The 21,947-nt window shown below is 39.1% G+C and overlaps 1 protein-coding gene across 1 annotated transcript in view; it reads right to left on the minus strand.

The window, feature by feature from the left end:
* Positions 1–21,947, minus strand: part of FARP1 (FERM, ARH/RhoGEF and pleckstrin domain protein 1) — a 198,663-nt gene that overhangs the window by 12,616 nt on the left and 164,100 nt on the right. The window contains 11 exon segments of the mRNA XM_044284632.1: positions 7,544–7,656; positions 7,802–7,884; positions 8,429–8,518; positions 8,863–8,931; positions 10,344–10,474; positions 11,067–11,304; positions 12,556–12,637; positions 12,995–13,098; positions 13,101–13,133; positions 14,624–14,713; positions 14,812–14,999. Of these exon segments, the coding sequence (XP_044140567.1) occupies positions 7,544–7,656; positions 7,802–7,884; positions 8,429–8,518; positions 8,863–8,931; positions 10,344–10,474; positions 11,067–11,304; positions 12,556–12,637; positions 12,995–13,098; positions 13,101–13,133; positions 14,624–14,713; positions 14,812–14,999 (1,221 nt within the window).

Raw genomic sequence — 21,947 nt, forward strand, 5'->3', positions numbered from 1 at the left:
CAAAAGAGAGGTGAAAGCTGCTGGAAAATGTCAGTAATTCATCCACAGACACCTCCTGCTGATCCACAGATCTCGTGCTGAGTATCCAGCCTCTAAATCCAACCACCGAACCTTCAAAGGAATAAAGACAGATGGTGCAGTACCCTCGGTATCTTCAATAGTAAGGATTTTATTATACTTACAATCAAGAAGTTTAAAATTTGCACATAAAAAAGGCCCGACCCGGGTTTCGCTGTTCGCTTCGTCAGGGGCTGCGGTATACTGACCGCTGCAAACCACGAGTGGAAGTACTCTCCCACCCCGGAACTGAAACGGACTTCCGTAATCAGTCACATGTCAATCACAATGTCGGCTATTCAAACTATAAAAAGTGCATTCAAAATCACAAATAACAATCACAAATAAATACAAATTCATATATAAATATAAATAGACATATAAAATGTTCAAGGTATAAAATTCAATATAAAAAAATCCATATATAAAAATTGAATATATAAAACGGAAATATAGATATCATCTGGATCAAGCCATACAGACTGATTTAATGTCCCACTCAATATTCAGCCCTCGCGGTTGTAAAGTGCCCATCTCAAAAATCCACTTCGCTTCTATTTTATTAATTTGTGTTGCGGGATTACCTCCTCGCCAATGTTGTTTAACCAGTTCAATACCACAAAATTTCAAACCACTGGGGTCTTTCTGGTGCACTCTCTTGAAATGGGCAGAGACACTATGCGTCTCTAAACCTTTTTTAATATTTCTAATATGCTCTGCCACCCTTACTTTGAGCTTCCTTAGAGTCCTACCTATATATTGGAGCCCACAAGGGCATTCCAACATATAGATGACCCCCTTAGTTTCACAAGAAATGTTACCTTTAATTTTTAAGACAGTTGCATTGGAGGTAGACACAATCTCTTTTATCTTTGACTTTTTCTTTTCGTCCCTAGAGCGGTTCTTACAACAAGGGCAAAATCCGCACCATGTGAACACACTGCAGGATTTAATAGTGCTGGGAACCTCCTTCACAAAACTATGTATAATACGATTCCTAACAGTGGGGGCTCTTTTATAAATAAATGGTGGTTTCTGGGGGATAAGATCTCCAATAATACGGTCATTCTTCAGAACATTCCAGTTCTGATGTATGATCTTTCTAATTTGGGGGCAAATAGCAGAATAAGAAGTAGAAAAAGCAAATTGATATTTATCCCTCATGATTTCTTTCTGTTCCTTTGAATCATTATTTTTATTTATTAACATATCACTATCTAATTTTATTTCTTCCTTTTGCTCATATAATATTTCTTTTTTATATCCCTTTTCAATGAACCGATCTATGATAATGTTACTTTGATTGTCATAATCTTTAATATTGGTACAATTTATTCTAATGCGTTTTAGTTGGCCTTTCGGTACATTACATAACCAAGGCTTATAGTGACAACTACTGCTTTCAATGTACCCATTACGGTCAGTTGGTTTAAAGTAGGTTTTGGTTACGATTTCATTCTCCTCTAGTCTAATTTCAAGGTCTAAAAAATGAATAACGGTGTTGCTTATATCTTCCGTGAATTTTATATTCCATTCGTTTAAATTCAAATGTGAAATGAAATCCAACAAACCCTCCTTTGTGCCATACCAAATGCCAACGCAGTCATCAATATATCTCCTCCAAAACTGGAGGCTGCCGCCCTCAGCGTCTCTTCCCAGGGCAGGGGAGATGGTAAAATGTTCCCAATATGACATAAAAAGATTTGCAAAACTAGGTGCAAATTTCGCACCCATCGCCACACCAGAAACCTGTAAATAATAATAATCGTCGTACCAAAAATAATTATGTCCCAAACAAAACCGTATACAATCCAGGATAAATGTTTTATGAGCCTCACTCATTCGTTCGTCACTATCCAAATAAAACCTAACTGCATCTATACCAATATTATTGGGTATTATAGTATATAATGATGTAACATCCAGTGTCATTAAAAGGGTATTTTCTGGGAATTTATCAAAAGCTTTTAACAATTCCAAAACATGCCCTGTATCTCTCAGATAATAGGGGGTGGTGGTAACAAAACGTTGTAAAAAAATATCTATATATTCAGAAACACGGCTGGTAATTGAGTCGATACCAGAGACTATCGGTCTACCTGGGGGGCGCTCTACATCCTTGTGTACCTTTGGCAAGTAATATATAGTTGGAGTTTTAGGATATAAGTTATTCAAATATTGATGTTCCTTCTGATTAAGGACACCTAGAGCTAGCCCTCTATCCAGAAGTATTTTTAATTCCTTCTTATAATCACTGACCGGATCTTTTTTTAGTCTCCTATATGTATTAACATCACTCAAAATTCTTTGCATTTCAGCATTGTAATCTGCTATATTTAATACCACTATCCCTCCCCCTTTATCGGCCGGCTTAATTATTATTTGGTTATTTTGTTCTAAACTCTTCAAAGACGCTTTTTCTTTTTTGCTCAAATTATTATATTTCATGCCCCTTGTATCTATTTGATCAAGCCCCTTCAGAACCCCTTGTTTAAAAGCCTCAATACATTCATTTTCTTTGTTATCTGGGTAGAAGGTAGATTTATTCCTAAGGTCTGTGTAAAAGGTAGAACAGGGAACAGGGATTTACACAGACCTTAGGAATAAATCTACCTTCTACCCAGATAACAAAGAAAATGAATGTATTGAGGCTTTTAAACAAGGGGTTCTGAAGGGGCTTGATCAAATAGATACAAGGGGCATGAAATATAATAATTTGAGCAAAAAAGAAAAAGCGTCTTTGAAGAGTTTAGAACAAAATAACCAAATAATAATTAAGCCGGCCGATAAAGGGGGAGGGATAGTGGTATTAAATATAGCAGATTACAATGCTGAAATGCAAAGAATTTTGAGTGATGTTAATACATATAGGAGACTAAAAAAAGATCCGGTCAGTGATTATAAGAAGGAATTAAAAATACTTCTGGATAGAGGGCTAGCTCTAGGTGTCCTTAATTAGAAGGAACATCAATATTTGAATAACTTATATCCTAAAACTCCAACTATATATTACTTGCCAAAGGTACACAAGGATGTAGAGCGCCCCCCAGGTAGACCGATAGTCTCTGGTATCGACTCAATTACCAGCCGTGTTTCTGAATATATAGATATTTTTTTACAACGTTTTGTTACCACCACCCCCTATTATCTGAGAGATACAGGGCATGTTTTGGAATTGTTAAAAGCTTTTGATAAATTCCCAGAAAATACCCTTTTAATGACACTGGATGTTACATCATTATATACTATAATACCCAATAATATTGGTATAGATGCAGTTAGGTTTTATTTGGATAGTGACGAACGAATGAGTGAGGCTCATAAAACATTTTTCCTGGATTGTATACGGTTTTGTTTGGGACATAATTATTTTTGGTACGACGATTATTATTATTTACAGGTTTCTGGTGTGGCGATGGGTGCGAAATTTGCACCTAGTTTTGCAAATCTTTTTATGTCATATTGGGAACATTTTACCATCTCCCCTGCCCTGGGAAGAGACGCTGAGGGCGGCAGCCTCCAGTTTTGGAGGAGATATATTGATGACTGCGTTGGCATTTGGTATGGCACAAAGGAGGGTTTGTTGGATTTCATTTCACATTTGAATTTAAACGAATGGAATATAAAATTCACGGAAGATATAAGCAACACCGTTATTCATTTTTTAGACCTTGAAATTAGACTAGAGGAGAATGAAATCGTAACCAAAACCTACTTTAAACCAACTGACCGTAATGGGTACATTGAAAGCAGTAGTTGTCACTATAAGCCTTGGTTATGTAATGTACCGAAAGGCCAACTAAAACGCATTAGAAGAAATTGTACCAATATTAAAGATTATGACAATCAAAGTAACATTATCATAGATCGGTTCATTGAAAAGGGATATAAAAAAGAAATATTATATGAGCAAAAGGAAGAAATAAAATTAGATAGTGATATGTTAATAAATAAAAATAATGATTCAAAGGAACAGAAAGAAATCATGAGGGATAAATATCAATTTGCTTTTTCTACTTCTTATTCTGCTATTTGCCCCCAAATTAGAAAGATCATACATCAGAACTGGAATGTTCTGAAGAATGACCGTATTATTGGAGATCTTATCCCCCAGAAACCACCATTTATTTATAAAAGAGCCCCCACTGTTAGGAATCGTATTATACATAGTTTTGTGAAGGAGGTTCCCAGCACTATTAAATCCTGCAGTGTGTTCACATGGTGCGGATTTTGCCCTTGTTGTAAGAACCGCTCTAGGGACGAAAAGAAAAAGTCAAAGATAAAAGAGATTTTGTCTCCCTCCAATGCAACTGTCTTAAAAATTAAAGGTAACATTTCTTGTGAAACTAAGGGGGTCATCTATATGTTGGAATGCCCTTGTGGGCTCCAATATATAGGTAGGACTCTAAGGAAGCTCAAAGTAAGGGTGGCAGAGCATATTAGAAATATTAAAAAAGGTTTAGAGACGCATAGTGTCTCTGCCCATTTCAAGAGAGTGCACCAGAAAGACCCCAGTGGTTTGAAATTTTGTGGTATTGAACTGGTTAAACAACATTGGCGAGGAGGTAATCCCGCAACACAAATTAATAAAATAGAAGCGAAGTGGATTTTTGAGATGGGCACTTTACAACCGCGAGGGCTGAATATTGAGTGGGACATTAAATCAGTCTGTATGGCTTGATCCAGATGATATCTATATTTCCGTTTTATATATTCAATTTTTATATATGGATTTTTTTATATTGAATTTTATACCTTGAACATTTTATATGTCTATTTATATTTATATATGAATTTGTATTTATTTGTGATTGTTATTTGTGATTTTGAATGCACTTTTTATAGTTTGAATAGCCGACATTGTGATTGACATGTGACTGATTACGGAAGTCCGTTTCAGTTCCGGGGTGGGAGAGTACTTCCACTCGTGGTTTGCAGCGGTCAGTATACCGCAGCCCCTGACGAAGCGAACAGCGAAACCCGGGTCGGGCCTTTTTTATGTGCAAATTTTAAACTTCTTGATTGTAAGTATAATAAAATCCTTACTATTGAAGATACCGAGGGTACTGCACCATCTGTCTTTATTCCTTTGAAGGTTCGGTGGTTGGATTTAGAGGCTGGATACTCAGCACGAGATCTGTGGATCAGCAGGAGGTGTCTGTGGATGAATTACTGACATTTTCCAGCAGCTTTCACCTCTCTTTTGGGTCCGGAATTTGGTCAGTTATGCTACTTATGGATCAGTAGCAGGGGAACTGTTTAAACATCTTATGAACATCCTGGTCCAGTGAACTTTCCATCTTCATTTACTGGACATTTTACCGGATTTTTTCCCTATATTTGCAGGAGAGACTCACTGACATTTACTTTGTATTTAGAGCGCGGTTCCCGCATCCTTTAACTTTATAAGGCTAGGTTCACACCTGTCATGTATAGTCATTTTTCATTGACATAGGTGGGACGATGGATGGAAATAATTATGCCAAATTATATACCATTCATTTATTACATCATTACTACTCAAACTAATGTACATACAATTGAACAAAATAGAATCTCCTAGAAGTCATATAACCACTGTATGATGTTAAAATAGGACAGAAACAGACGACAAAAGGTCGTGTTATTTCACAGGCCTCACAGCGCAGTGGGCCTAAAGTGCTACGAAGGGCAACCCACAGAAGTTTAAAAGCACCAATGAATTGCATACAATCAAATTAACTGTGCCGATTCTGTAAATTATTTGCAAGTTACAAAATAGTTAAAATTATTTTTTATTTTATTTAGATGAAAGATGAGGAAAAAGTATCCGACCACAATTATTCATTGGAGATTGAATCAGACTTTGTTTGATGCTCCTGCTATAATCAAGTGGTGTTACATTAAAAAGACTGGCGGAGCCACCACATACACCCTTGCAATTCCCACTTGGAAGATGACTATCTGGTCAAATTTTGGAGCATTTTAAAAATGATTTCCACTCAAAAAGGAAACATTAAAACTGGGAAGTTAGAGCAGCAGCCAAAATTTTGTGAATATTTTTTTGTCTCTTTTAGGGCTTATACACGATTAATTTTCTCTTCCATGTGATTTTTTTTTTACAAACTGACCAAACTGATGCTGACCCACATAAGTCAATAAAGCTACTCACATGCCCTTTTTTTCCCATGGCTCTGAGAAACTCCCAAGTCCCAAGTTTTGGTCCATTTTTACAGCTCAGACTCATCCATTCAAATATGGGAGAAAAAGACTGAACAACCACAAAAATCATTCATGTGCCTCTTTTTTTTTTTTGTAGAACAAAAATCAGACACATTGTTTAAAGGAAAGTTAAAATTTTTCTGTTTTGTTGTGGAGGTAATCTCAGCAAAAGTGCAGGAAATGAAAGGGAACCTGTCACCTGGATTTTGGGTATAGAGCTGAGGACATGGGTTGCTAGATCGCCGCTAGCACATCCGCAATACCCAGTCCCCATAGCTCTGTGTGCTTTTATTGTGTAAAAAAAAAACGATTTGATACATATGCAAATTAACCTGAGATGAATCAGAGCTTGAAAATATGACTCTTCTCTGGTCACACAAGTAAGATATGACTCTTATGTTAATTTGCGTAAAAGGCAGGAAGTACAAAAATGCATAATACTTATTGAATTCGTCTGCAAATGAAATTAAAAGTGTAATTTATATATGTTTAGGGTAACACAATGAACATTTAGAAACGCTCAGGGTAGCATAGTAGGGGGTGACCGGTTTCCTTTTAAAGAGGACCTTTCACCTGGAAAAATCACTGCACTTACTATTATCCCTGGGCGCCGCTCCGTTCTCCCGTTATGTCCTCCAGCATCTTCGCTCACTTGGTTATAGTTATGTTTTTTTTCTCCCAGGCTGTGAGCTCTGCGCTGCGATTGGCCAGCTCTACAGCCAAGGAGGAGGAGACGCCCAGCAGAACAAGGGCAGACTCCTCCTACTATAACCAAGTCCCCGAACATACCGGAGGACATAACGTGAGAACGGAGCGGCGCCCAGGGATAATAGTAAGTGCAGTGAGATCCCTGGGCACCGCTGTATCTGTCATGATACTTAGTTCACAATGTTTTTCCAGGTGAAAGGTCCTCTTTAGGCTTTAAGTTTTGTCGCCTTTGAATTTGCTTCTTAGAGAGTGTCATTTTGTCATGAAGTTGACTCAATATTAAAATATTCTATGATGCTTTTTCAAAAGGGACGACCAATATGGCTGACCTGTCTGTGGTAAAAATGGTGCTATAACCAAACAGGAAAGAGGCAATATCCCTGTACATAAACACAATTCTAAAGCTTTTGCTACTGCTCAGTTTTCTGCTTTACTGTGGTTAGTCTGCACATGTCACAGTTGGAAATCCTCTTGAATGCTACAGATGGCAGAGCCAGAAGGACAGGCAGTCTGCTTGTCGAAGGGATTCATATAAATGAAGACCACTGACAGTCCTCTCTAGGGTCTGTTTACTTACTGCCATCAGGAGGGCTGCTGGCCATTAGCTCAGGGACAGGACCACCACTTTTTTCTGCTAGACCAATAGCCATCTGAATATCTTCACTCCATTTTTCAATTTCAGCCTGTGAACTGGGAGGGGGACATCAAACCATTATTCATAATTAGATTCACTTCTTTTGGACTGCAGGAGATAGCTCAGCCCTGTACTTGGCAGTGCCATAGACAGTGAAAAAGAATTAAGACTACAAGGTTCTTATAATACAAAACTATATACCTTGCTGCAACAACAATTGCCTGGTTCTGACTTCTTAATGTGAGGCAGTGTGGTACCCCCCACTCATCATCACTTTCTTCTACCTGCAGGAAATAAAACATATAATATGTAAAAATATACTGAATTAATGAGAAACTTCAGAAAAAGGGAATTTATGAATATTGTACTCGGCCTGTCCTATGTACATTGAAAAGCGTTGCCTAGTTGGACATACTCTGAATAAAATATGCAATTACAATGACTAGAGGCTGTGGCATCAATATGGCTTTTTGTTGATATGTAATGTAACATTACCGGGGACATATTTATGGGACTGTGTGTTTATGTGGTACCTGTGTCGCTCACCGCCCTAAACTACTACACCTTTCCTAATCTACTGTAGTTAGTATGTGGGCAACTCATTGATACATCTTTGGTCCCGAAGCAGGTTGAAGTCTGAAGATGGGAGGTATACAGCTTGGCTTCTTAGGTGAAGCACATTTGGAAATAATATATTGGTGAATCATTACTAGAACCATTCTCTACACATATGAAAATGAAGTGAATACCTGCTTCAATATTCCAAATCTCACACTTTAAAACTACATGTAGAATTAGTAGCGAAAGAAACGTAGGCAGGTTCTTTACCGTCATGTTAAACAGGGGTAACTGGCCGTGGATTTTGAACTGATTAGATGACGTCAGTCCCCTGCTCGTGTACAACAACGCATCATTAAACTGAAAGACATCAGAATACATCAATATTAATTCTTGGTACAAATACATTTTACAAACCTCTCATTCCAATGAAGCACCAGAGTACAGGCAGGGTTGTAAGAGGGAACATATCATGTTAATAGTTGTATTTGATACTGAACCTATAAACAGTTTAATGGCTCTGCACCATTTAGTGGCGCTAATGATCTCAGTTTTCCAGCTTTGCATTTTTATTTAGTCAAGGCAAATATTTCACATAATGAAATGTTTGCTTAGAGCACGGTTAACTTCCTAGAAGATAAATCCTACATTCACATATATGCAATTCTTATAAAATACTTCCTTTTTACCAAACAGAAACTTACCAGAAAGAACATACGTTGCTGTAAGCCTTTCCCAGATAACTTGCTTAAACTTCCAAGTCTGATAAACTCCTAGAATCATATATAATAAAGGACAAACATTTGAATATGTAAATGTATGCTGTGTAAAGGGGTTACCTCACTTCAGCAAATGGCATCATGTAGAGAAAGTTGGCTGGATTTATTTTTCTATCGTATTATACACTGCTCATGTGCAGGTGTTACGACCACCCTACAATCCTGCAGCGGTGGTCATGCTATAGGAAAAGTCGCTGGACTCTAGTGGCTGGGACCATGGAAGTGTGCATAGGCTGACACTTTTTCCTATAGTGTGCAAGCAGAATCACCACTGCTGGATTGCAGGGTGGTCGTAACCCCTGGATACGAGCAGTATATAATGTGATGAAAAAAACTATCAAACCAGCAAAGGAGGCAATATGGACAATCACAATACATTAGTAAGTGCCTTGTATTAACTGTCTACATGATAAATGACATTTATTGAAGTGAGATAACCCCTTAAGGTATCACAATTATAGTGAGTATACTAAAGGTGGGCAGAGAAAGAGAAGCAAAAGAAACAGAAAAATACAATGTAGGTAGGCAACCCTCGACATCCCATAAAACACAGGTTTTAGTTTGGCTAAGTGTACAGGTTAATAAATATTTGAAGGAGTAGTTGTCAGACACCTATGATATTAACTAAAGTCACTTCAGACTGTCAGACGTTAAATTTTAACAGGATATTTACAGTGGTGCTCAAAAGTTTGTGAATCCTTCAGAATGTTTTATATTTCAGCATAAATTTTACCTAAAACTACATCAGATTTTCACACAAGTCCTAAAAGTAGATAAAAATATTAGACTTGGTCATTTATTATATGGAGGAAAATGATCCAATATCACATGTCTACAAGTGGTAAATGTATGTGAACCTTTATGATTAGTAGATAATTTGAAGGTGAAGTCAGGTATTTCCAATCAATGGGATGAGAGGTGTGAGAAGGCGACCGGTTATATTTAACAAACAGGGATCTAACAAAAGTCTAATCCTCACAACAAATGTTTGTGGAAGTGTATCATGACACAAACAAAAGGACATTTCTGAGGGCCTCTGAAGGAGAGCTGTTGATGCTCATAAGGATGAAAAAGATTACAAAATCATCTCTAAAGGTTTTGTGTACAACCATTATCAACCTCCACAGGAATGGTCAACCAACAAAAGGTTAGACAAACGTGTTATGTTTACAGATGTGCCAAATTAATCAAACATTGTGCACAGCCTGATAAATTTGACTCAAATTCATGCAATGCAGACTTCAAAACAAAATTGCCCTCATGGTAAAATCCTATCCCACTTGTGTATGAAAAACAGTTTTATGTGACAATATCATTTGTTGGCCACTCCTTTGCAATATGAAAAACAGCAGAGGATGTAGAAACAGCAGAGGTATCTAACAAGAGTACCTACTAACTACACTTACCCTTCCAGGTATTACCAGGTTGTCGATGCCTGTCACATCCTTCTTGAGTTCCTGTAGTTTCTGAAAGTTTTCCATCTTTATCATTGTCCCGTGAAGCTGAGCTACCATTTCTGAGATTTCCGCCAGTGCAGCTGTTTGAAAGAAATGAATTTTAGGTTATAACATGATGCTCTAAGCACATTCTTAGAGATATTTTATTAACACAAATCACACATATAGCAGGAGCTGCAACAGTTTAGCAAGACAAACAGATTCATCTGCAGTCTTAAGTGGAATGAAATAAATTTAGTATCCTGCACTGTGCTGAAGTTCCCAGGTTTTCAAGAAGCCAGGTTTGACTCAACATGTCCATTTTCAACCGCTTACTGCTGCTATTAAGTGTATATTATTACTATCTAATTCAGTATAGATTCATTTAATAATAATAATGTTTTAGAGGTTGGAGCTCCACTTTTCTATATCACATTATTGTATAACAGTAATTGATAGCAATTATACTATAGTAATACCCATTATTCGCATGCGCCATAGATTTTATGGCTAGGAGGATCTATAGTATGCAGCCAATAAATAGAATTAAAAATGTGACCTATGTGGCTGTCATAATTGTAGAGAGGTGTATTGAATGGTGTATAGGACATTTACAATTTGTGCCAAGCTCTTATAGCTAACAAAACTGTGAAAAGAACCTATGGTACATAGACACCTAACTAGTGCGCTCACCTCTTGTGTCACGGAAATCCACATGATTTGGAGAGTAGTGTTTGCAGAGCCTCTCCATGAGCTGTTTGTAGTGCATCAGTCTGTGCAATGGCCGGAGGAAAAACATATTCAGAGGCAGGTAGCACACCTTTTCTTGCTCAAAGTCTCTGCACAAAACATCTAGCTTCCGTGAGTTTTTTATTGCTTTTTCAAGTTCTATCAGTGCTTCATAGTGTTTCTGAAGGTTACTTGTGAATTGCTGGCAAGAAACAAAAATTTAAATATGCATTAAAAGATGAATGGTGGAAAGTGCTAAAAACTTCAAAGCTGACCTCAAATGAAAAAATAGTCTGTGCAGACCATGTACTTTCCTCAGGATTACCCCACATACAAGAAATAACTGTTGTGCAATCTAAATGTATATTTAATTATCATACATACACTTTGTTTGGCCAGACTGAATGAGCATATTAATTCTATTTAGGAAATGAGTAGGTGCCAGACTTCACCGGCAATGCTTATATTGAGAAGTACAATCAAACAAGACAGGAATGATCTAACCTATTCAATGAATTATGGTGCATCTGGCAAATATCCCCTCCCTCCTAGTAGGTGGATGTGGGAGGGGATGTCTCGCAAGCACCACAGACATAAGATTGTTGTTGGATCCTACCAGGAGCGGACTGGGAACTTTAAGTGGCCCTGTTTTGTAGTTGGGTCCAAATTGATGGAAGGCTGGACCAGCAATACCATATTGTGGCCCATTATACCACTCCAACAAAGCCAAATACCACAGTCCATCACAAAATACATCCCTGAAAACTTCCACTGGCCGGCAGTGAGGAGGGCTCATAGGCGGCCCCCTGGGCATTGGCCCACCGGGAAATTTCCCTGTAAGGTCTATGGCCAATCCGCTCCTGGATCCTACTATACAATATCCAGTATCTAGAAGAACTTTGATCTGTCATACTGCAAACTAAAATAAAAAAGGAGTTCCATATGAATCAGTAATCATTACAGTAATATTTTCATCTGCTTTATATAAAATAAACATGGCTTGCCTATTTTAAAAAAGCAAGTACACCAAGCTTCTCAAGTCTTAATGACAAAATACAGGTAGTTACGGCTTACAGCCATGGTATGTCATAACTTCCTGATGACGTCCATCCTCTGGGACCCCCGCTGCTCAAGAGAACTACTGGGGCACAGTGCTAGTAAAGCAAAGCAGCCCCTTTATTTTTTCTCTGTACAGTGCCACATTTGACTAAGAGCTGAGATGGTACTGCAAATGCAAATGTGCTGTGTTGCAGTTTTCTAGTTGTGAAAAGGTTATGCCGAAAAAAAGAAACACCTGAAGGAGGCCCTTTCAACCTGTGGGAGTTTGATGTGTCAAAACCTTACTAGTCTGCAAGATATGACATCCCAAAAAGCCGCTATAACTCGAAAATTCTAAATAAGATTTGCTAGCAGACATATTTATTAGATGTAGAGGATAGTCTTCTCCCAGTACCTTCATTCCCTGAATGTTCTTCAGCATAACGTCCCCAACTTTCTGATTATCACTTTTCATGTGCGAGTTGGACCTGCTCTCCCTGTCAAAACACAATTCAGAAACAGATAAAAAAAAGAAACAAGAATATACTGTGAAATTCAGTAAATGAATAAATGTCAAAAGCATGGGCCACCACCTAAAACATAAAATGTGAAGAACTGACACAAAGATATATTGGGATATTGTATAACTGTTAATATACATTAAGTAATATATGATTTGTGGAAGTTTTAAGAGGTCTCCCGATTTTAGCACAACCTGTTGTGATAATTGTAAAGCAAACATTTCCTATACTTGTTTTATTTGGCAATAAAGTTAACATCATCAGTGGGAATATTATCCTGTTACTATTTTGGATGAGACCAAGCTGTGACACCTGCAAAAAGGAACATCTTACCAAAGTACCAGCCTTTGATCAACTTCCTTTAGGAAACTGGAGTGGAATTTATGTAGGGGGTCAAAGTTGGAGAAAATTAGGTTTTTCAATTGCTCTGGCATGGCATGGAGTCCTCTTTGCTTGTTGCATTCTGAAACCACTGAAACAGAAAATTGTTACATGTCTTTATACAAAATTGTAAAAGTGGTTACAAAGTCATGGAAAGGTGTATAGTCAGATTCTAATCCAAAGGAGCCATCGGCCATTTTTGATCTACATTAAATTAACTGACATTACAAAGGAAATTTGGTGAAATGATGTTGATATGTATATGTAATGTTTGCATGCATGTCTGCCAACAATGGAATAAAGATGGTACTGCTGTCAAGGGCACAGAAAAAGGTGCCCGGAAACCTGGCCTGCACTATCCAGTCAATTAATGTACACTATTTGCTACTCTATTTAACAAGGACCTATTAAGTACCGTATTTTTTGCCCTATAAGATGCACTTTCCCCCACCCCCAAAAGTGGAGGGGGGAAATAGCAGTGCGTCTTATGGGGCGAATGCTGCATTTTGCCAAATTTTTAATGATACGCCACGCCGCACCGCGATGCCCCCGCGGCGGGTGTATCAGCTGAGAGGGAGGAGGGGCTAGGGGCCGGCATCTGCTTTTATAATGACAGTGCGGCCCGTGCAGTGACTGTATTCTACTACACTGGCTCCGCTCACTGTATATAATCGTATCTGTAATTGTTAATTGTTATGTACGGTATATAATCGGGTAATCAGCGCCTGTATACTTACAAGCGCTCGGTAGCAGAGAGGAGGGAGGAGGCAGGACGGGCGCTGGCAGTGTGAGTCACTACGTCACGTGCCTGCGCCGCCCACTTTATAAATGAAGCAGGCGACGTGGGCGCATGACGTAGTGACTCACGCTGCCAACGCCCATCCTCTCGGCCTGCCTCCTCTCTGCTACCGAGCGCTTGTAATTATACAGGTGCCGATTACTCGATTATATACATAACAATTACAGATAAGATTAAATACAGTGAGAGGGGCCTGTGTAGTAGAATACAGTCACTGCACGGGCCCCGCTGTCATTACAAAGTAGATATGACCCCCACCCCCTGTATTGGGGGTTATTCACACTACAGGGACACTGTTATGGAGGGGATCTGTGGATAACACATAGCATAAGATGCTATATATGTGTCATCCACAGATTCCCCCCCCATAACAGTGTCACCCGCAGATCCCCCATAACAGTGCACCATCTACAGACCCCCATAACAGTGCTCATCCACAGATCCCCCATAATAGGGCCATCCACAGACCACCATTAGTTAAAAACCCACCAAAAGCACACCTTTTGGTTCAAAATATTTTTTTTATTTTCCTCCTTACAAACCTAGGTGCGTCTTATGGGCCGGTGCGTCTTATAGGGCGAAAAATAAGAAAGAGGAAGCTCAAGGGGCACTGACCATTTAGCTTTAGGAGGCCCTTGTATTCCATACTGTATGTTTCAAGTATGTATTTATCAGTTTAGCAAATAATTGTTTGTTTGAATCATAAGCTCACAGATAATTGCTTACTCCCATGTTAGTTACTCTGAAGGACTCTTATAAAAGAAGGCAAAAGCAGAACTTACCACAGTAATAACCTCAAGATCTTTAAGATAGGTACATTCTGTAGTTGAAACTTCCTTTGCAATATAGTAGGCTTTGTCTGTAGGAAATTTCTGCAGAGAAAGTGTTATTAGCAGAATGTAGACAAAATACTAAAAACATCAGAGCCATATCGGTAGGGAGCTATGCACATTTAGGATGAGTAGTGTACCTTTTTACGGCTATCTTCCTCATCATCAGTTCTGATGCAGATAGATTCATTCAAAAATGGGCTTATTAGTGGGGAAGAAGGCTTTCCATCAGGACTTAAGTTTGGGGAGAGTGTCGAGTTGAGTACAGTCGTTCCTCCTTGAGAGTTAATAGATAGTTCTGAAAGGTGTGGGCTCCCTGTTAAAGAACCTGCAAGGGGTAAAAACAGAAACAATCAGCTCACCATTTTCTTCCAAGTTTCGAAACATCCATGCCTTACAATGAGACTAGAGTGCAAGCACACTGGTAGAAATGTACTGAGCTGTGATATACTGGAGAACGGATACAGTGAATAGTTTATAATTGCTAGTTAATAATAAATTAGTTAATAAGACTCCAAATAATGGAAAAATGTCAACTATCATAAAAGTCTTTAAAATACAATTATCAGCAATATAACCTTATTGAGAGGTTATATATTATAATTGGGTAGAAACCTTGACAATATAATCAAAGCATAGTATATTTCCAGTATGCATCTAAAGACTATCCAATGTAACATGTACCAGTTTGTAAATAAAATAAAAAGACATTCAAGCTACTTATGTATTTTCATAGGCCATAGTCCAATAGCGTTTTAGTACCATGCCGTTAAGAGGAACACACTATATAACAGTCATTGAGCTGCAGAGCGACCACTACATACATATTTGCTACAAAGGATCTAAACAGCAGAGGCTTTCTATCGTACAAAACTTCATAGCATTCAACACAAAGTGACAGGGCTGAGTAAACTACATTACCAGTACTACACACAACAGATGTTGTATACCTTTTGCCGTCATTCCATTCATGCTCCATTGAATGCTTGTGACAGAAATCCTAGCACAGCTAATCTACACTCAGTGAAGAGAAATGGGCAGATGAAAAGCAATGGCAGTAAACAAATGGCACATCATGTCTTTGGAGAGGTGAAATGGAAACCATGAGTGCACTTAGAAAACCTGAAAAAGCAGGGCGTGGGAAGACGCATTACATAAGTGTAACGATTACATTTTTTGTGATAAAAGGTTTGGGGGAAATAGATATTTTAAAATGATATCATTTCTGTCCAGCACTTGCAACAAATGTACACCTTTAATGAAAGCCTGTGTCTGGATTATAAAAGGAATAGGAAAAGAGTGGGGGAAAAAATCTGCTAAAAGTATTCATTGTTTTGGTTTTTTTTACGGTTGCACAGGATAGGGGATAACTATTAGATCAGTTGGAGTCCTACTGCTGGCACCCCACAAGATCGGAGGTCTCATATTCCCCCTGAAAGGAACATTTGGCTGCTCAATTCATTTCTATTAGAATTTCGGAGATAGCTGAGCGTTGTATGTGGCTATCTCCCGGACTCTCCATTTATTCAGCATATGGGCATCGGTGTGCAAAGGTTCAGGATATTTCAAAGGGCATACATTTAGTTTAGGTCAGGCTTACACGCTGCAGCTAAAACCCCCCACACGCTTGGTGGCTAATAGCTTGATTTTGTGGGTAAGGACAAAGTCAGCCATTGACCACTGTGGGGGTTTCAGCTGCAAGTCACAGATGCCCCATGTAAGTCCGGACTTAAAGGGCATCTGTCAGCAGATTTGTACCTATGACACTGGCTGACCTGTTACATGTGCACTTGGCAGCTGAAGACATCTGTGTATGTCCCTTGTTCATGTGTGCCCACATTGCTGAGTCTCTAGGAGCAACGGGGGCATTGCCGTTACACCTGGAGGCTCTGCTTTCTCTGCAACACCTGCACCCTCTGCACTTTGATTATAAGAAGCAGGCAGTGAAAACATCATGGCACCTGACCCTGTGAATTGAAGTTAGAGGGTGCAGCAGTTGCAGAGGGAGCTGATCCTCTAGGTGTAATGGCAACGCCCCCATTGCTCCTAGAGGTTCACTTGCATATATTAAAACATAATTTTTCTCAACAATGTGGGCTCTTATGAACACAGGGCCAACACAGATGCCTTCAGTTTCCAAGGGCACATGCATTAGGTAAGCCAGTTTTATAGGTACAAATCTGCTGCCAGATGCCCTTTAAAGTTAACAGCAATGTTTTTCTGTATATGAGGCCATGTGCAATTAGCAGTGAGGCACCAATATGTTCCTGGTGACAAAATGTTATATTATCTCCAAAGCAGCTGACAGAAAGCTGCTCCATCTTAATGGTTGAATGCCATGCACACTTTATATTTGTCATTTAGTGTTTGGGGCATTTTTTGTCCAAAAGCAGGAGAGCAGAATAAAGGAAGTATAACTAAACTCTCTTTTTGGATACATTGCCAGTTTTGGGCAAATTTTTTTAAAAAAAATTATAATAAATAATTGCATCAAAATGTTAAAGTATGGACAAAGTCTGTGTTCAGATAATGGACCATGCAGTCACAGACCGTAAAAACAGCCCCACTGCAACAAAGGCTCATTTACACGGCCGCTGTTCGGCCGTGCCCGTATTGAGGCCTGGCTGTGTGCACCCAGCATTACGGAAGCGGACCCATTCACTTGAATGGGTCCGCAACCCGGAAGATCGGTGCAGAATGGAAGCACGGAACCCATTCAAGTTGAATAGGTATGGATCCGTTGCGGTTGGGTCTGGATCAATTTTTTTGCGGTGCGGATGGATCCATCGCAGCAGCTACATAGATGTTGCCCGTGTATTGGGGACTGCAAATTGCAGCCCCCAATGCATGAAACGGCCGAACAACGGTGTGAATGAGTCCTAACACTGTGTTTACACGTTCCGTAATTTGCTGTATGCAAATCTGCAGACTTTTACAGTGCCAGCAAAGTAGATGAGATTAAGAAATCTCATCCAGATTTTGTGGGGGAAAAAAAAAGCTGCAGCATAAATCGAACTGCACTGCGCAATTTAAATGTGCAGATGTGGCAGATATCCACAGTGGATGTCACCTTTTGCAATACATAGGGTAAAGTCCATGGCAAATCTGCAGCAGAGATATGGCAAAATCCACAGTGAAAAATCAATATCCATGACCATACCCTTAGGCTGGGTTTCCAGTTCAGGCTTTTTAATGCAGTTTTTAAAGCCAAAGCCGGGAATAGGTTCAAAAAAAGGAGAAGACTCAGCCTTACTTTGGGTCCTCCGTTTATAATATGTTCTAGGCTTTAGCTAAAAAAAATTGCATTACAAACATGGAAACCCACCCTTGTCTCCATCTCAACCCCAAATAATACTCACCTGGAGCCTACAGGGGTGTGGGGATAGATAGGTTGTGGAAGTGCATCTGATGGGTTTTCCAACACAAGGTTGAAGTAGCAGCGTCACAGTATTGTAATTTGAAAAAGGGAGGGGGAAGGAAGGGTTAAAGGATCACTGAAGTGACTGAACCTAGAAATGAATAGTACAAGCCAACAGTGTTTGTCAGACCGCAGGCCTACAAGGACCCGAAACAAACACGCTTGTACAAATTCTGCAGAGGCAGGCAGGGGAGGGCCTCTTTCTGCAGAAAGAGGGAGGTGAATAAGTTAATCTCATAAAACACATATAGAAGAAAAATGTCATTATTATATAGGTCTTTGGGTGGATTATTAATAAGAAACAAAATAGGAACAAAGGAAAGGAGATTAAGGGACACATTTTTGGCGCACAATTGTTGTGCATCTTTTTTGTTTAGTGTTCCTTTAAATGAGTGATATCTATCCAAATCTAGACTGGGGAGGTCAAATTTTGAAGTATAGTATAATTGTGAGTAAGTGGTGTGTTATCTATAAGATGGACATATTGACATGTGGACAAAGAATTGGAATTTAAAGGTGCTGAACATTCCTTTTTTTCCCGCCAATCAGATATTGATGGCCTATCCTGAATATAGGCCATCAATATAAAAGGAATGGACAATACCTTTACGCTTAAGAAGGGCAGGGGTAAATATAAGGACAGATTTAAGGTTTTAATGTCTCCTTCACCTTTCCTTGTTGGTGTGAGTATGCCAGGAGAGTCACACTTGGCAGTGACAAAAGAAAGCTGTGAGTAGGGAAACTAAATAGAGCCAGTATTATCCACAGTGTTAAGAATATATCAATATGGCCATATATTTACTTCTAAAACTAATTAACAATACTAAAATCACACAAGAGATGACACAAATAATGTGTCGGTTTTATTAATGCTAGAGAACAGTATTACAGAAAAAAAGCTTTGAAATGAGAATATCACAAGTACTGTAATGAAAATAAAGCTATCCTAGAAACATATAAAACATTCACTCCTGATTGCAAGAAAATAGAACCATGCAAAAAACGGGAAATTCCAAGGAAAAAAATAAATAAATTGGTGCTGTGAAGCCTTACTAAGAGATTACCCTTGCACCAATACTTTCACAGACAAGACTGTCAGGCAACAGTGTGAGTGTATATAATACCTGTTCACACCTACCAATATAAAACATGCGTTCTGCTTCACAATCACTTCACAAAAATCTACCTCTTAAAATGACTCTACAAGTATTGTTGGTGCAAAGTAAACTAATCTGCCAACTGCCCTCTCCTGCTTGGAAAAACCCACTTGGTTTACATTTCTCAGATTCTTAACTGTACACATGGTAAAGCAAAAGTGCCCATATACATTAGATAAAAGTCACCCCAACCTGCAGATTTTGGGCAGAACCGGCCGACTAATGTGAAACCCAACTCTCCACCAATGTCTGACATAAGGAGAAAGAAGGATCAGGTACAGTATAATGGATTTCAACCTGCCTGATCCTTTGCGCCCGTATCATCTGGCATCAGCTAATTCCCCTCTACCCACTGAAATCACATGAGTATGCTGGTATATGAAGAAGTCGGGAGGAACAGTAGTCGACTGAACAAATGTTTGGAAGACAGCTATTTAAAGTATATGGGCACATAAAAAAATAAGAATATCACACCACAAAATGAACAGTTATTTATAAAGAATGAAAAATTAAAAATACACATGCATAAAAGTATTCCGTTCACATGGGTGTCATGGTATCCATTACTACTCCTTTATTCTCTCTTTTACAATGGATCCCACTGCCACATGGGTTTGTGGGATTTCATTAAAAGAAAAAAACAAAGTTATAGTCCAGCATGCTACACTTTTCGGACTGTCGAAATGCACCATAAACTGATGGAAATGAGCTAATGGAAGTGTGACCAGGGGATATGCTAATTAAGGTGTGAGTGGGCCACAATGTGATAAACTGCACAAAGGAGTATGACTGAATCTTTGTTAGCTGCTTCTCCACTATATTTAATGGGATTTGCAGTTGAACAATAAAACTATACCTTAACCCAGCTTAAGGCTAATTTCCCGTAAGAGTGGTCTGCCGAGGAAAGACGCTCTGTGTAATGGCAGTATTTCCCTGTCCGAACACTTGACCTCTAAGCCGAACTCACAGCATCATTTATCATGGCTGACTGTGGGTCTACTGTACTGTACCGATTTAATGCAATGAGTACAGTACAGCAGACCTAGGCATCATAAGTCATTATGAGAGTTCAGCTTACAGTAGCAGTGTTCAGGCTGGGAAAAGCGTTTCCTGGACCAAACACACTTGTGAAAGAAAGTTGCTCTAAATCACTCTCTAATAGAAAAAAAAAAACGATAATGTGCTTCAAATCGAGTACAAAGAAATACAGTACAAAAGGCAGTCAGTCATTCAATGGTACATCGCACATCTTACCAGTGACTAGATTGTCACCACAGTTGGTCAGCAGGTTAACAAAAAACAGATAAGCAAATGACAGTTGTTCAGCAGGTTTGGTGAAGGTAACGCTCTTGGCATGGGTGCAGGAAAGTAATGTACCAACATGCACAGTAATGCACCAAGCTGAGCAGTATATAGGCAGTCAGTGCACTCTCATGCTATTATGTATGCCTATTCTTACATATAAACATCTTTAAGGGGTTGGCCAATTTCAAAAAATATTTTCCAGTAGCCCTTAATCTATTTTTTCTAAATACATCCATATGTCACACCCTAACGTACCTCCACGCTGCATAGCAGAAGGTCCCCAGGGCCACATTTGTGGGCTATGTAAATGCCACCAATCCTTGGCAGCTGCATCCATAAGATGGTGGAAGTAATGCGATTCACCCATGTCACAGCTTTCTGCACCATCTGCGCACTGAACAGTAAGTGAACATGTTCGGTGCAAGAGGAAAAGAGCAGGAACAGCATAGAAAGCTGTCACATGTGTGACTCATCACCACCGCCATCTTCTGTCCTACGGGTGCAGCAACCGAGGATTGTAGGAGTTTACATAGCATTCTACTGTACGGTAGGGGTAAGTTATGATGCGACATACATCAAAAATAGATTGGGGGCTACTGGAAAATATTTTGAGAAATTGGCCAACCCATTTAAAATAGCAGCCTCTGGAAAAGCACTAGCATCTGTCACTGGTGAAGACTGAGGTGACACCAGTACAGAGACAAGTGGTAATCCAAAGCCATACATACAGCCCATTGTTCAAGACACCTTTCCTAGTCAACAGTGATCCAATAAACATGGATTTGTCATCTACAAACCTATACTGATCAAATCATCAGCAGAATTCAGAATTCTTGCCATGTGGACACTAGAAGTAAAATTTGAACGTCCACTCTTGGCCTTGACTCACATATGGTAGACTGCTGGCACTGAACATTACACAATTACATTAGTACAGCAGGAGCCAATGAACACGCCTGAGCATATATGTGTTACTCAGTTCTTGCTTCTGACCTACCAATATGCTCTTATTACTATAATCCATGTAAGGCAGGATCACTGTGATGAAAAGAAAGACATCTTTGTGCATATAAGGATAATCCAAAGAAAAGGGACATCAAAATAGGAACAAGAAGAATGTGAGGCACAGGATAAAACATGCTGGAAGATGAAAACAGAAGCCCCCTTCCACATTTTAGGATACATGCTGACAAAAGCAATACTTCCAATGCAACATAAGCACGTTTCTTTCTTAACAGTTGTTAACAAATGACAAAAATGAGAATGTCTTTTCCAGAGTAGTAGATTACAAGACCATTAGTGTCATAGGGGTTGGTTTAGAAAGCGGAAGAAAAAGGCAAACAGAAAGCGGGTACATATTCACACCACCTTGGGTGCTCGATGTTAGTGGCATGTG

Source organism: Bufo gargarizans, chromosome 3, assembly GCF_014858855.1.
Source record: "Bufo gargarizans isolate SCDJY-AF-19 chromosome 3, ASM1485885v1, whole genome shotgun sequence".
Classification (NCBI taxonomy): domain Eukaryota; kingdom Metazoa; phylum Chordata; class Amphibia; order Anura; family Bufonidae; genus Bufo; species Bufo gargarizans.